Source organism: Gigantopelta aegis, chromosome 8, assembly GCF_016097555.1.
Source record: "Gigantopelta aegis isolate Gae_Host chromosome 8, Gae_host_genome, whole genome shotgun sequence".
NCBI classification, from domain to species: domain Eukaryota; kingdom Metazoa; phylum Mollusca; class Gastropoda; order Neomphalida; family Peltospiridae; genus Gigantopelta; species Gigantopelta aegis.
Window position 1 is genome coordinate 19083333 of NC_054706.1, and position 15340 is coordinate 19098672.

General features: G+C 35.5%; 2 protein-coding genes across 2 annotated transcripts; one reads left to right on the forward strand and one right to left on the reverse strand.

Moving 5' to 3' along the window:
* Positions 1 to 63: 63 nt before the first annotated feature.
* Positions 64 to 8325, reverse strand: LOC121380027 (E3 ubiquitin-protein ligase RNF181-like). Its single transcript, XM_041508751.1, has 6 exons — positions 8160 to 8325; positions 6427 to 6477; positions 5962 to 6050; positions 5187 to 5302; positions 3552 to 3626; positions 64 to 225 (listed from the first exon to the last, which is right to left on the reverse strand). The coding sequence occupies exons 1-6, from the start codon at positions 8237 to 8239 to the stop codon at positions 166 to 168; spliced, it is 471 nt and encodes a 156-aa protein (XP_041364685.1). The 5' UTR covers positions 8240 to 8325; the 3' UTR covers positions 64 to 165.
* A 179-nt stretch (positions 8326 to 8504) lies between these two features.
* Positions 8505 to 14781, forward strand: LOC121380028 (biogenesis of lysosome-related organelles complex 1 subunit 2-like). The gene is made up of 5 exons (XM_041508752.1): positions 8505 to 8583; positions 9103 to 9222; positions 9830 to 9949; positions 11814 to 11918; positions 12562 to 14781. Exons 1-5 carry the CDS (start codon positions 8508 to 8510, stop codon positions 12591 to 12593), a joined length of 453 nt encoding a protein of 150 aa, XP_041364686.1. The 5' UTR covers positions 8505 to 8507; the 3' UTR covers positions 12594 to 14781.
* The last annotated feature ends 559 nt before the right edge of the window (positions 14782 to 15340 follow it).

Below are 15340 nucleotides of genomic sequence, written 5' to 3' on the forward strand. Positions count from 1 at the left end.
TCTGCAAATTCAAATGTGCTGACTATGGATGTTCAAAGTGACAACACATAATGATCATATGCATTTGAAGTTCCAATATATTATTTATTAATTAAGGTTCATCTTGTTAGGTATGTACATTTAACATCTTATTTACAATACACTGGAGCCTAAGATTCACATTATTTATCCAAACATTGAACAATGTAGAGTTTCCAGTTCATATTCACGTTGTTTAGCTCGAGCCTGAAAAAATAAAAACAAATAATGAAATACAATATATTTTTACTTTCTCAAAGATTTATGTTCAGAATCTTACTAAATACTCATAAATAAATTAAAGTGAATTAAATTTGAAAATTATGTGCACTATAACATTAAAACTACATTCCCTGGAATATTTTTATTATTTAAGCATACAGAACAGAAAATCCAATTACGTTTGGTGCATATACGACGCAGAACTCCGCATTGGTTTCACTACGCTGGCTTATCCAGGTCAAAAACAAAGCCAGTTTTTTTGAAAGTGGGACAGTTTTGACGGGCTCGTACCGATCTCGGTTTTCATTGGCTTATCACAAGTATAGAATTCTCCAACAAGAGATCACGTGAGATTTCGAAATTTTTGAACAAATTTAACTGTCTTGATTGAGGAGTTGTCTCATATCTCCAAAACATATTTATATCCATAGAGGTATGGTACAACGCCTTTCCAATCTAATTAAAATTAGCTCCACTATTACATGTGGATCTAACACCAGCCAGTTGGAGCTCATGTCCACCAATCAAAACCTTACTTGCAGAATCCTGCCAGTGATTTAAAAATAATTTGAAAACATTCCGAATTATTCTGAGGGTATACGGCATGTTTCGTGTGAATTACGAATGCCTTAAAACATGTTTTATTTTATAAAATAAATAATTTGTAATGTAAAACTGAAGACTGATTTAGTTGGGGGTTTTTTATAAATAAATAAATAATTTTTAATGTAAAATTGAAGACTGATAACCCACCTCGTACGTATTGGTATGGTTCGCTGTACTGCGGCCACTAAAATAGACTCGCCCGATATTTTTAGAATTTGTATGCTCCCAAATAACGTTATAAAAGGCGAAGTGTGATTGGTCAATATTTAAATTATTATTTACAGACGAAATGTTACCTGGACATTGGGGACTACGCAGTGTTGTTAGTTTTAAATCACTGGCAGGATTCTGCAAGTAAGGTTTTGATTGGTGGACCTGAGCTCCAACTGGCTAGTGTTAGATCCACATGTAATAGTGGAGCTAATTTTAATTAGATTGAACGCCTTTCCAGGGGTTGGTGAGTGGGGGATTTGCCTTAAAATTTTGACAGTGGCCAGCTGTTGGCATACGTGTTACATGTAAGGGGGTGTTACTAATTATGTAATGCTCTAGGGGTAGAGGAAGAGGGTACTGTGTTCGATTTACGTAACATTTTTCAAGACTCTTATGTTATTTTTATTCATTACTTAGACCTAAAAAGGTGTTTTTTGGAAATGCACGGTCAGTCTAGGATCGATTCCCATCAGCGGGTATACAAAAAGACCATGATATGTGATATCCTGTCTGTGGGATGGTACATATAAACAATCCCTTGCTAAAAAAAAATGTAGCGGGTTTCCAAGGCGCGTGTGCAGGGATTTCAGCGGGGTTGGGGTTATAGACTGTGTTAAGTGAAGTTTATATGGGGCCATGCTCCCCCAAAAAATACATTTCTATTTTTTTTAAGCTTGGGCAAGTAAGGGTTTCGACCTCCAATACCCTCCCCCTGCACATGTACCCGATTCCTCTCTAAGATTATATGTCAAAATTACCAAATGTTAGACATCCAACAGCAGATGGAAGGAAGGATAGGATATGTTTTATTTAACGACGCACTCAACACATTTTATTTACGGTTGTATGGGGGTCGGATAATTATTAAATCAATATGCTTTATCTTTGATGTCGTTAAAACAACACCCCACCCCCCCCCCAACTTTACCCTTTCCAAACAAAATAATATTTATTTGAATTTGTCGATTTTAACACATAAAATTAAGAAGTGAAAACGTTCATTGTCTACTTTAGTATATTTTATTTTAAAAATATATACATGATTAATGTGTTACTAGTATACAAACTAAACTTACTTTCAAACACTTTATAAAATATCAATTCTGAAATAGGAAGGTACGACTGTTGATAATACGTTGTCAAGATGAAACTGGTTTTAACTAAAGACCAGCACCGTATCCTCAACCGAACGTTCTTCGTACAGCACAAGATTTCTCTTTTAATTTTTTGAGACGCACCCTACAATTTGAAATCGGCAAACGCATGTGTTAACTGAAACTGACAACAGGCTGTCGTTTGTGCTTTGCCGAGCTATGGCGGCACAGGCGACGAATAAAGCGTATGCGTTTGACGATATCCGTTCATAGCGAACACACACAACTTTTTTCAAAGTGCATTTGAGCTTGTATTTCACATTTGTACATGTTATAATATCAGGGCTAGAAATGAAAAAAACAATCTACATGCACCAGGTGCATGCTGAAAAAAAAGTTACATGCACCATTAAAATTCTGCATGCACCAAAAATAAGGTAAATCGGAATTATTCGACAATACCTATATTTATTTATTAACAGTACCGAAACATTATATAACCGTTTATTACTGATTCTTGATCAAATTTGAAAATTTCACCCAACGTAAACGCCTTACAGAAATCTATAATAGGCCTATTACAAAAATGTACGAATATTTGTGTTTTGTATTAAGCAAGTTATCAACTTTTTTAACTCGATAAGATCTGTTGGTATAATATAAATTAGCCTACGGAATTCGATGAGAAGTTGCGATTGAAATAATCACTGGCTGACTTCGAGTCAACTACACGAGTAACGCACCTGTACGTTCGCAATCATCTGATCAAGTGTCCATATCTGAGGTCGAAAATGTTCAAGGCAGTTACGGTACTTTGTATTGATCACAGATCTGGCGGAGTTCAATTTGTCAGTGACGACAACAACTGTGTTATGCGTGTGGATACCCCAAAGTCGGTCTCGACCACCTCCCCTAATACCGTTCACGGATATAACCGAGATATTGCCGGATAATTTTCGTAAATATATTTCACGGAAATGACCGAAAGGGTGCCATTGTTGTAAGTAGGATTATGGGATACAAAATGGATGCGCCCATAAGATAAAAGTTATCGTTTTCATGTGGCGAACAGATTACGAAATGCATATGCAAAATTCAACAACTTCTGAATCTGGTAGACAACAGGATACTAGTATACGCAATACACAGTACTTGAAAAATATTAGCATGCACCGCGTGCACCCAGTTTTAAAAGTTACACGCACACGCAAAAATCAGCATGCACCGGTGCATGTACTAACACTGCATTTCGAGCCCTGAATATGGTAACCAGATAATGTAACTTTAAAATTATTTTAAAAAGATATTCAAGAAAATTCCTTTCGTATTGATTTTGATATAATTTTTAAAATTTGCAACCACCCATAATGGGACAGTCCCTTTCAATATGAAACTAACCTTGTGTTGTTTATACATTTCATAGTCTGGGTCGTCGGTTGGTAATTCACATCGGCACACAGGACAAGTACTAACCTGCACACACAAAATAAACAATACATTCCTTATAAAAAAACACAAACATACCACATCAGGTTAAGAAACTGTTTGTTCATCAACTATTTATTTGAAGTGCATTTTAAATTTTAAATTAAAATTGCCATCTGCAGCTTTTTGGGGTGGGTTGGGTTATTTTTTTGCATAAAATGGTTTTCACAAAATAAACTAAATTTGAGCTGAAATCACTGGTGTAACCGGGGTAGGGTGGGGGGAGGGCTTATGGATTATACCCCCTCCCAAGCATACCTTTTTTTTTAATCACCACCAACTTTTATATTTGCATGTCACCCAATAGCATAACTTGTAGACAGTGTAGCTGACCCCTCCCCCACCCCACCCAATATAAAATCTGGGTTATAATAATGTTTATGTTCAGTTATTAGTTATGACAACTTAGTTAAACAAAGTAACATATATGGTGGGAGAAGCCAGCAATGCATGCTTTTAAAATAAAATGTTTTAAAATAGATATCACTGTTTTAAAACAAATGTTGGTGGAGACACGTGAAAATAACTATGCTGATAATAAAACTGATTTATAATAAATTTATATCAGAAAAAAAAATCGTACAGTAATTATTTCACTAAAAACTAATTTTGTATAAAAATCTTGATCATGAATATTTTAGAAAAGTCCATCGAGCAGTGCTTTTGAATACCACAACAGGACTGCACAAACCCATTAATGGGTTACAAAAAAAATGTTTTTTTGCATAACCCACTTTCAAAATAATATAAAACACTACATAATTTATTAATGTAAAATTTCATCGAATAATTATTTTATTAAAAAATAATAATGTAATGCATAAATTTATTCATATTATTTTAGTTGTTTTCCTATCTGCTTTTTAACGGGATGCGGTGAACTTGTATGGAAACTAACTTGTATGAATGGAAAACTTGTATGGAAAACGAACTCGTATGGAAAAAATAACGGTGAACTCGTATGGGGATGTATGGATATGCAGATATACTTTAATATTTCTCTTAAATGTGTATTTTGACACTTGTTTTTATTTATGTCCCCATCAGTCAACTATTTGCATGTCAACGGGAGTCACCTATAATCAAAACACGCATGTCATTAGACTTATTACCTGCGACAGAAACCGTAAACAATGCATGCATGTTTTGCGTTTCTCACTAGCCCAAACTTAAAAAACACTAGCCACGGACGTTGGGCTAGCGGATTTGTCGAACTCTGCATAAAAACTACACACAAGTTGCTTTACAGTATTGGATATATCAGTACGAGTTTACTGCCTTTTCCCCCATACGAGTTTGTCTTCCATACAAGTTCACTTGTGGATTTCCATACAAGTTCACTGCCTTTTTCCCCATACGAGTAAGTTTTCCATATGAGTTCACTGCAAGCCCTTTTTAACTACCATAACAAGCAAAATATGTAGCACTGTACAGCAAATAGGTTACACAAGTATGGTTTGACCCACAGACAAACAATTGTTACAATCTGTGCAGCCCTGTTATGGAGCAGTAAAATGGACAAAAACACAAATTAACAAGAAAGTCTACCTTCTGCAGCCATGGAAGGATGCACTTGGAATGGAACTGATGATCACAAGGTAAAGTTTTTGTTTCGTCTTCTTCATCAAACTCTCCAAGACATACAGAACACTGAATACCTTGAGCTGAAAGACGTGGAATTGTTAGTTAACAATAACTTGATTTATCATTAATAATAGTAAACTGATTTAATCAGTAATCATGGGCTTTTCCCATACATTTTTCTATCAGAATCATAAATCTAAAAAGTGAGTTATATACAGGTATGGAGAGTCCATCAAGCAGGAGGTCCCTACAGCCGTGTGGCAGGGGGAGGCTTTTGAGGATCTAAACTCCTCCAAAACTTTTTTTATTGTATTTTCTGGGGAATTATGACTCGTCCCCCATGATAAGCTTAGCTCGCCAGTCTAGACGTCCCCCCCACCCCTCCAATAAAATTCCGGCACATGCGCATTCACAGACCCTTTTTGTGCTCTAACAGGGACTGCGTGTTTGCCAATGAGTATCCCTGTAAACTTGATTCCTTCTTGAAACATTGGTGCAGAAAACATTTTGTTTTCAAAATTTTGATTAGTAACATTTGCTATTGGTTTAAAAATTGATTTGCGACTAGTAGTTAAAATTACAGAACTGAAACTTGCGATTCTGAACAAAACGTTACCTGTGGCATTGGCTATACATATTAGTTTATTACCTGAAACTTAGTAAACTAACCATTCATAAAAGTTAAAAACAAAATCTGAATTATAAATTAACAAAGAAGACTGCTCTGAATATAACAGACCTGCTATCGTTGGGCTGATTAGTTTTGTTGGAAGTTCATCTACAAATTTCTTTGAAGCTGGTGGGACTTTTCGAGTGCCTCCAAAAATTCTGTAAAGAAACACCTCAAAATTAAAATAAGATAAATCTTTTTTTTAATTTTAACATTATAAGCATAAAATTAATTAGCAAAATAAAGAATTAATGTAGTAACTTTTGTAATGTCATAATGCCATCAAACTCTAGTGCCCTGAAAATTCAGTGTTTAATAAATATATGTAATCTGAGCATAATTTTGTTATTTCTATGGAAGTGTAACATTTTGCCTGACTGGGTGTTTCTGGAATAGACTGCAATGCATGTAAATGAACATCGGAATAAGTACTGTAAAGCCTGCAGCAAACTCTACTTTGTGATTTTTATAGTGTAAAATAGTATATATACACTTTTTAAAGATTTAGAGGTTAGTGTCATCAGCAATCCTTACCTATCATATTCTACATTCCATTCCATTGCTGCTCCAGTATCAAGCAGTAATCTGTAAACATAATTAAATACAAAATGTCAGGTATGCATATTGTTACTGAATATATTACAAAAAAATATCAGATACATTTTTGGTACAGATTCAACCTGCTACATGTACACACCATCTCTAAATGGATTAATTAATACTGCAATAAAAAAGTTAAAATACGCACTTTGGTACATGTTTGCGACATGTAAATTTTGTTAACAACTGTTTGTATCCACAATCATGTGACAGTGATAACAATTTGTGTATTTAGATTTTCAAGTAAGATTGAGTGTAGACCGAGTAATCTGACTGTAAGAGAGCTAGACGGACATTTGGACATAAATACGCTCTCATTAGTCAGAGACCAAGTTGGCAAAGATTTCCGCTCTAATACCACAACAATCCTATGTTCGACGTGAAATATCTTTACATCGATCGTTTTCAAGTTGATTGATTAAAAGAAATTCAGATATTAATCACTAATACACACACTACAGAAAGAAACCCGACAGCACCCACATTCAGCTAAGCTTCGGCAAACTCCGGACAGCAGAATTCTAAGTTCACCGACCTATATCGTGATGATGTGTCACATGATCGCCCACTCAGCCTTTCCGTCTTCCAGGGGCCGTCTCAAAGCGACAAATGCCCGACAATCACCCAAAAAAAATTGTTTTGTGTAACAACACCACTACAGCACATTGATTCATTAATCATCGGCTATTGGATGTCAAATATTTGGTAATTTTATCACCGTGTTAGAAAGGAAACCATTAGCCAATTCTTCCATGTTGTAAAGTCGCTTGGTATGAGACGGCCCCTGTAACTGTTGCACAAGGCGGAATCGCCCAGTGGGCAATCACGTGATCTACGTCACGAAATAGGTCACCGAGCTTTGTAATTCTTGCAACGGAGTGTCACGAAGTGTAGCTGAATGTGGGTGCTGTCAGATTTCTTTCTGTAGTATGTGTATTAGTGATTAATATGTGGATTATTTTTAATCAGTTAACTCGAAAATGATCGATGTAAAGGTATTTGACGTCAAACATAGGATTGTTATGGTATTAGAGCAAAAATCTTTGCCAACTTTTTGGTTGTCGGGAATCGCCAAAAAAATACATAGCTTGGTCTCTGACTGTAATAAGAGCGTATTTATGTCCAAATGTCCATCTAGCTCTCTTAAAGTCAGAGTACTCGGGCTAGATTGAATGCAAATACAAATAATCAAAATAAACCTTGAGCACTTGGCAAACTCGGTTAACAGAAGATGTATCAGACTATCGGTATAAAGTTTGTTTTGTTCAATGACACCACTAGAGCACATTGATTTATTAATCATCGGCTATTGGATGTAAAACATTTGGTAATTTTGATATAGTCTTAGAGGAAACCCGCCAAATTTGTTTCCATTAGTAGCAACTACTAGCAAGAGATCTTGGAAAAATATCCGCCCGGTCCCCCCTTCCCCTAACCCTAGCCCTAACCCCAGCCATAATCCCAACCCTAACCCTAACCCTCAACCCTAACTAAAAATAATAATGGAGGGGACCGGGCGGATATTATACCGAGATCTTTTATATGCACCATATGCCAGAATAAACAAGATACCCCCCCCCCCTCCAAAAACGAAACAAAAAACAACAACCCAAAAAAACCCACCTAAATCCCTCTACCAGAATAAATTCAATCTCTAAATTTCAAACCTTGCTAAATGCAACAAATGATTTGGAGTTTCTCCATTTGCCAGTGGCTCACAGTCATGTTCATCATAGTAAGATGCCATATCTAATTCGTTTTCGTGACTAAAAATTCCTGTTAAATCATAAATGCATAATCATCCTCCTAACTTGAGTACTTCCGAAAGTTAAAATAGTTTATACTTCCGGGTTGTCCCTCACATCTTTAATAACATATTTTATTTATTGCAACTTATAATAAATTAAAATTTTAGTATATACTCAAATAGAAAAATAACTATTAGGTGGAATTCGCATTTTATTATTTAAAAAGTTTTGCAGAGCAACAATTGATTAAGACCATAGGCGGCACAAATGAAAATGGGAGACGAAGATCAGGAAAAAAATAAAACGGGAAAGAGGGGCAGTTTACAAACACTACCGTCCCTAGGTAATAACATTGTAGTTATTTTTAAAATAACAAGTAATTTTACTCCATTCTTTGAACCAATTCCTGTTCAAATTTGCATAACACGCAAACTACATTTTATTTTCCAATTATTGGTCAATAACTTTATTATCACAGTCACACCTGATGATCTGTTATATGTTTGAGGCGGGGTGTAACTCAGTAGAAGAACATGTTCCTGAGGTGTGATGGGTCACTTTGGGTGACAGAATTCAGATTCACCCTCTCCCATCCCAGCCAGTGCCCAGTGGTATATCAAAGATCGTGGAGTGTACGAGTCTGTGGGAATGTGCATAAAAAGGTCCCATGCTGTTTTATTGGTATGCATAATGTAACATAACAGGTTGTTTCACCCTTATTACTAGATCGCCCGCATAATTTCAATCAGGGTCCTTTCGTACTGTCAACAGAGTCATTTCGCCCCCAATTCAAATTTTATTTTGTTAGTACATGTCATATTTTTATGGTTTATATAAGTTGTGCCATTGTTTGATTTTTCAGATTTAAGACCTGGGAGAGAAGAAGTTCCAGTTGGTGATGATGGACCTCCAGCAAATGTTGTCAGTCTCTGTCGAGACACATTCCAAAAAACAGCTGATTATTTACGTGGAGAATTAGAAGGTTTATTAATTTATCAATAAACAGGATAATGGACCTATTCATAAAATTTTAAATCAGTCGTCGACATTCATAACTTGGTGGTTAGATCTGCGTCTGCAACTAAGTTGCTTGTGTACAGGACAAATCCATGAACAGGATAATGAGCCTATTCTTAAAAATTTTTAATCAGTCATCGACATTCATAACTTGCTAGTTAAATCTGCATCTGCAACTGATTTGTTTGTGTACAGGACAAAAATCCAATTAATTATTATTACATAATTGTAATTAATGATACTGAATGTGGCACTACTGTAGGACACATTGCCTTTAAAATTTCACGATACAGCACACTTTATGTCTCTACCAGATGTTGATTGCATACCTTAACGCAGGTCACTTAATTGTTTTAGTGACTTGATTCTCTTAGATTTACACCAGTTGACAGTATTTTTTTTTTTTTAAGTATCCCCTGTCCTATCTGACTGTCAAGGATATATGTCCACAAGTTTGTTGTTGTTCACACTGTGAAAACTTTTATATAAAATCTTCCTCTAAATATATATACATGTATTATCTTTTGTTATTGTCTGACAGTAAATATGTTTTTTCCTTTTGATTGTTTCAGGAACAGCTGAAGATTATAAGTTGCTGGAGAAGATGAACAAAGTGACCCTCACAAAATACTCTGAGATGAAACATATCGCCCTCAATGTAGCAACTGCTCTGCAGGAACTCAACGAGAAATGTATGTAGGCTACAGAGAACACAGAAATTTGGTTTTTCTTTCTAAATTTTGATTAGCTACAGTTGAAAATTGATTTACAACTGAAGAGTTCATTTCCTACAACATAACATAGTGTTTATCACATCAAGCACAGTTTTGAGATCCTGTTCAATGGAAATGGATCTCATTTTTTTGACATAAACTTTACTGTTGTATTGAGGAGCAGCAGCAGTATTCCTTCACTACTGGTGTTGTTAAACCAAGCAAACTTCTTCCTTCACTACTGGAAATTAACATTTCAACTACTATTTATCATTTTAGAATTGTGTAGCAATCTCTGAAATTGGCATAGCAAATTCACAACAAAATACTGAACAAAATGTTTCTTGAGATCATATTTATCAACAGTGTGTTGAGCAACAACTGAAAGTTAAAAGGTTCCAAGTATAATTTTATCTCAGAATTTGTTTAAGTAAATTAGAGGTAACTGTGTAGTCAAGCAGTTGGGTAGCATAAAGTTTACAATGCTATAATGTCCACTTAAAGTTTGCACTCACTGTCCTGGGCACACACCTCATCTAACTGGGCTGGCTGGCTATGGTTAGTGAAAGAAATTTTTCATTATGGTGATGTTACACTTCCCTATTGAGCCATTTAGACTGTGTAGGGTGTATACTACCAAATCAAATCCCACAGACGACAATAATAACATATGTGGCTAAAACTATCTGCAGAGTATTAATCGACATTATAAACATCACAGATCTAAATACTACCACCCCTCACCCTTAAAGTGAATCAGAAAATTTGTGTGTCAAGCTGCTCATTTCTGAGATAACAGGTAGCATCCATGACTACCCTAATTCCGCATAAAATTTGAGTACTTTTTTTCACAGGAACCTCATACATGTTTCAAGCACAAGGTTACTTGACACAGTGGTACTAGATGAAATAAAATTGCATACATTTTTTACCCAGATAAAACTTTTTTTTTTTTTTTTACAACCAACACTTCACATTTATCAACAATTACAGGAATTTTGGTGTTCACTTCTCTATCAAAAGTTCGGTGCACCTCGATCTTTGACCCAGCCAGAAGTTATTTGGTTTAGTACTACTTGTAAAACCTCATTTCGATTCCATCCTACACTTTTATTAAAATGTCTTTGTGATACAGAATTTTATTCTCAGTTTTAATTTGACCTATCTGTGATATTTATGTTTTTTGCACAGTTCTTTACACTGTGTTTTAATTTAGCCTTTGAATTTTTATATTGATGTTGATCATGACTTCATTTACGCATTTACCTTAGTTTGACACCTAGTAGCTGATATTTTTTTTCGTGCTGGGGTGTTGTTAAATATCCATTCATCCATTCCATTCTGTGTAGAACTAGTACTGGGATGTGAACTCGGCACCTACCAGCCTTAAGTCGATGGGTTAATCACAGAAGCTAGTAGAGAAGTTATACAATTTAGGAGGCCCATAAGCCAGATTTACTCAAGGGGTCAGGATACTCCAGTCTGTTCCTGAAACACATTCACCATAGCTAGATGCGATATATTACATACGTTCACTTTGTTTACATCTATAGCTAGTGTCCAGTTGTCAGCTACAAGTCACACAAGAACATGCACCTGGGCAGTTCCCTAACTTAACGCTGAAGAGTTTTGTTGGATTCCGAAAAATCATGAAATTTAGCAAATTTTGTTTCCCAGAACTGGAATTTTGAGCTAGGTCATAAAAGTTATGGAAAAAGAAAACTTGTTGAAAATTACTTCTTTTTTTCCCCAAGTGAAATGCCTCTAAAGCATCTTGGAATATACCTGTCAGATTGCATGTTACATACAGATTAAATTGAACATTTTTTGTTTGTTTTCCCAGATGTTAGTTTGCAACCATACCTTGACCAGATCGACCAGATTGAGGAAAGTGTAGCTGGACTTGAGCAAGCAGCATACAACTTGGACCAATACTCAAAAAGATTAGGTGTGTGCCATTTTTTACTTGACTGAAACAGGAAATGTCTACAGTACATTTTAAAAACTGTCGCATAATAAAATTTAATGACTGTGTTTAAAAGTGATGTGTTGAAGTTAATAGAAAATATCATATTCTGTTTTGACATGAAGAATATCATCAGGTTTCTGGAATTTTGAACATGTTTCATACAAAGATAGGAATATTTGCATAATAACACCCTGACTTTATACGGGCTATAGGTGCCTTCAAAAAATCATACGTACCGATGCCCCTTCAGTGAATAATAAAGGCTAGTGTATTAAACTGTTATCTTGAAAACAGATGATTAAGGCAGTAAAATAGTTCTAAAGCCAAGTATTTATTTCAACACACAATTGATTATATTGCTCTGTTGACAACCTGGGGGGCGGGACGTAGCTCAGTGGTACAGCGCTCGCCTGATGTGCAATCGATCTAGGTTCGATTCCCATCGGTGGGCCCATTGGGCTATTTCTCGTTCCAGCCAGTGCCCCACAACTGGTGTAACAAAGACTGTCCGACGCCATATAACTGTAAATAAAATATGTTGAGTTCATCGTTAAATAAAACATTTCATTCCTTTTTCTGCAAAGTAAATCTTGTTTTTTAATTTTCTTTCTCTTTTTTTCAGAAGAAAAATTCAAATCTTTAGAGAAGAGATGAAGAAATGTGTAATTTATTGTGTAAATCCAGATTAATCCAGATTAATTGTTGAAATTTTGCATTATTCTGACAAGTGGACTGCACATAACAGACTCATTGGAGCTCATTAAAATGACAGTAATTGTTTGTATGATACTGTGTAATTTATGTCTTTATCAATTGTCACTGAGCAGTGATGAATGTATAATTAGTGAGGCATTGATTTTGATGAAGCAGATAATGGTACTAGAGTTCCTGGACTGGAGAATGTTTCTATCAAGCCAGTTAGGAGAGAAATAGAATTATATTGCTTAACAGAAGCTCAGCACATACATTTCAGGTGTTAGTGTCTTACGGTTATTTCGAAATGTTAGGTAGTCAGAAGTTGGTTCACATGATTTTTACTTGGGTAACCAATATTTCAGTTAATGTCGTAGACCCTAGTTTTAATCTACAAACCAGTAACACATCTGGATAAAGATATGATAGAGTGAAATTAATGTCTGTGATATTGAAATGGGGAAATGCCCGCTAAAAATAGACTAGATCTTGTCTCCGTAACCATTACTTCTCACAGGTATGTGCATTTTAAGATTATAAAAAATACATTTTGTAGTATTACAAACACCGGGATAAGCAGAAATGCTTTGGATGTATGGAAATGGATAATGTAAACAATAAAATGCTAACAATGTCTGATTTCAATTATCAACAAGAGTACTGATCCGGTACATGATACACTCATCAGGAGTTTGATGGGAAAACATGGTATGTATCTGTATGCAAGATATGATCCGGACAAGGATTTACTGTTATGTTCAGTAGACTGTGAAAAGTAGGTCACAGTGACCTAGTGATAGTGCGCAACACACCGCCTTCCCAAGTTGTTCCTACATGCGAGGTTTGATGGTCCTGTATGCATCTGCATGCAAGATATGGTCCGGACAAGAAAAAGTTAACAGACGGATGGACGGATGCCATACCATAATACAACCCATCATAGACGGGCATATAAAAATGGCTCCAATAGTGAAAGATTTGTTGTAATGTTTAAATATTGTATATGTCACTTTAAATGGATTACATTTACGTAACTGGTGAATTACAATCCCAGTGTTGATGTGCTGCACATCAAGAATTCAAACACACTTTTGTTTTTGAATACGCGAATAACATTGTTTTGATCCTCAAGTTTAAGACATTTAATTTTAGAATGTAACGATTCACCACGTAACAGAACGATGGTTCACGTCAATTTGAAGTTGCCTAACCAACATGTGGTCAGAAAGACGGTTCGCCTGAAATGTTGTGCTGTTATTGCAACACTTACGTCTAAATATGTAATCAAAGAGGAAACCTTCCACCACATAGGCTTGTCCTACCTAATGGCAGTGAGAAATGATTTCTATGCTCTTTTCTACAGACAGGACTGAACCTACCATGGCTTTTAATATTAACATCATATAACACTGGCTAGGGAGTTTTTGCAGCAATCTTAATGCTACAAAATCGTAAAACCATTATAGGTTGTGATGTGATTACAGCACATGCCATAGGGATGGTTTATGATTTCATAGGCTGCTAAAATTGCTTCGAAAATAATGGGCCCTGGTTGTTGCAAGGAAAAACCAACATCTACTTTCATTTAAGGGCAGATTGTGGTTTGCCTGAATAATTTGAATGGTGATATCAACCTAGCATCTTTAGTTTCAACATGACAGAAGAAAACATATTCACATAGTCTTATCTGACAATAGTAGCACTGGTTATTACAAGGGGGAAAAAATAACATCTACTTTCATTCAAGGGCAGATTGTGGTTTGTCTGCATAATTTGAAAGATGACATCAACCTGGCATCTTTAGTTTCAACATGACAGAAGATAACATACATTCACATTATATTTGGCGATTTGGTTGTACATTCACATAATCATATTTGGCAATTTAGTTTCAGTAGTTTATTAACAGTGGTGAAAATGAGTGTACATTCTATGTACCCAGTTCCTCAGCCATATTTGGAGAGAGGGAGTTGTTTTGTTATTTTAACCTTGTTATTAAGTCATGACTGACATACATGTGTGTATAATTTATTGATTATGATTGTGCAAAATACATGTACTTAAAATGTCAGTGGTGGACTTTCTTTTCTTTTAATTCGTTTTTTTTTATGACACCTTGCAATGCTTAATAAATTGATTTATTCTATAATGTTGGTTTTGACATTTTTTTCCCATATGTAACTTGATGGTACAAATAAAAATGGTGATTTATTGGAACCAAGAATGAGACTGATATACCTAGAATTCTTAAATTGTACACTAGGTGATCTAAACGTACACCCATGAGATGTATTTTCATTCTAATGCCAAGTGTACAATTTACAGAACCTATGGTGTTGTATGTAGCTTGGTAGAGCTTGTCTAGGGTACAGTGGGTTAATATACTCTTCAAAAAAAGAAACGCAAAAGGGTACAAATGGGTTATAACTCCGATTTTATGTTTCCTACCGGTTCATGCTTTGTGAATATAAGGTCATTGCATGTCCCAAACACATTCCCACGGTTACATTCGATAAAACGCAGCTACTGTACAATAAAGTTCCAAAATGTGAATATTCGCAAAAACGCAGCCACGTGCAAACCATGTCACCACTGCACGTGCATTGTCTGCACGTGCAACATGAACACCGACAGTATAAAAGTGCAGGGTGTTCGCTTGCCTGGCCTCTGTATCTGGCCGACAGTTGACAATCCAGGACATGCCACGT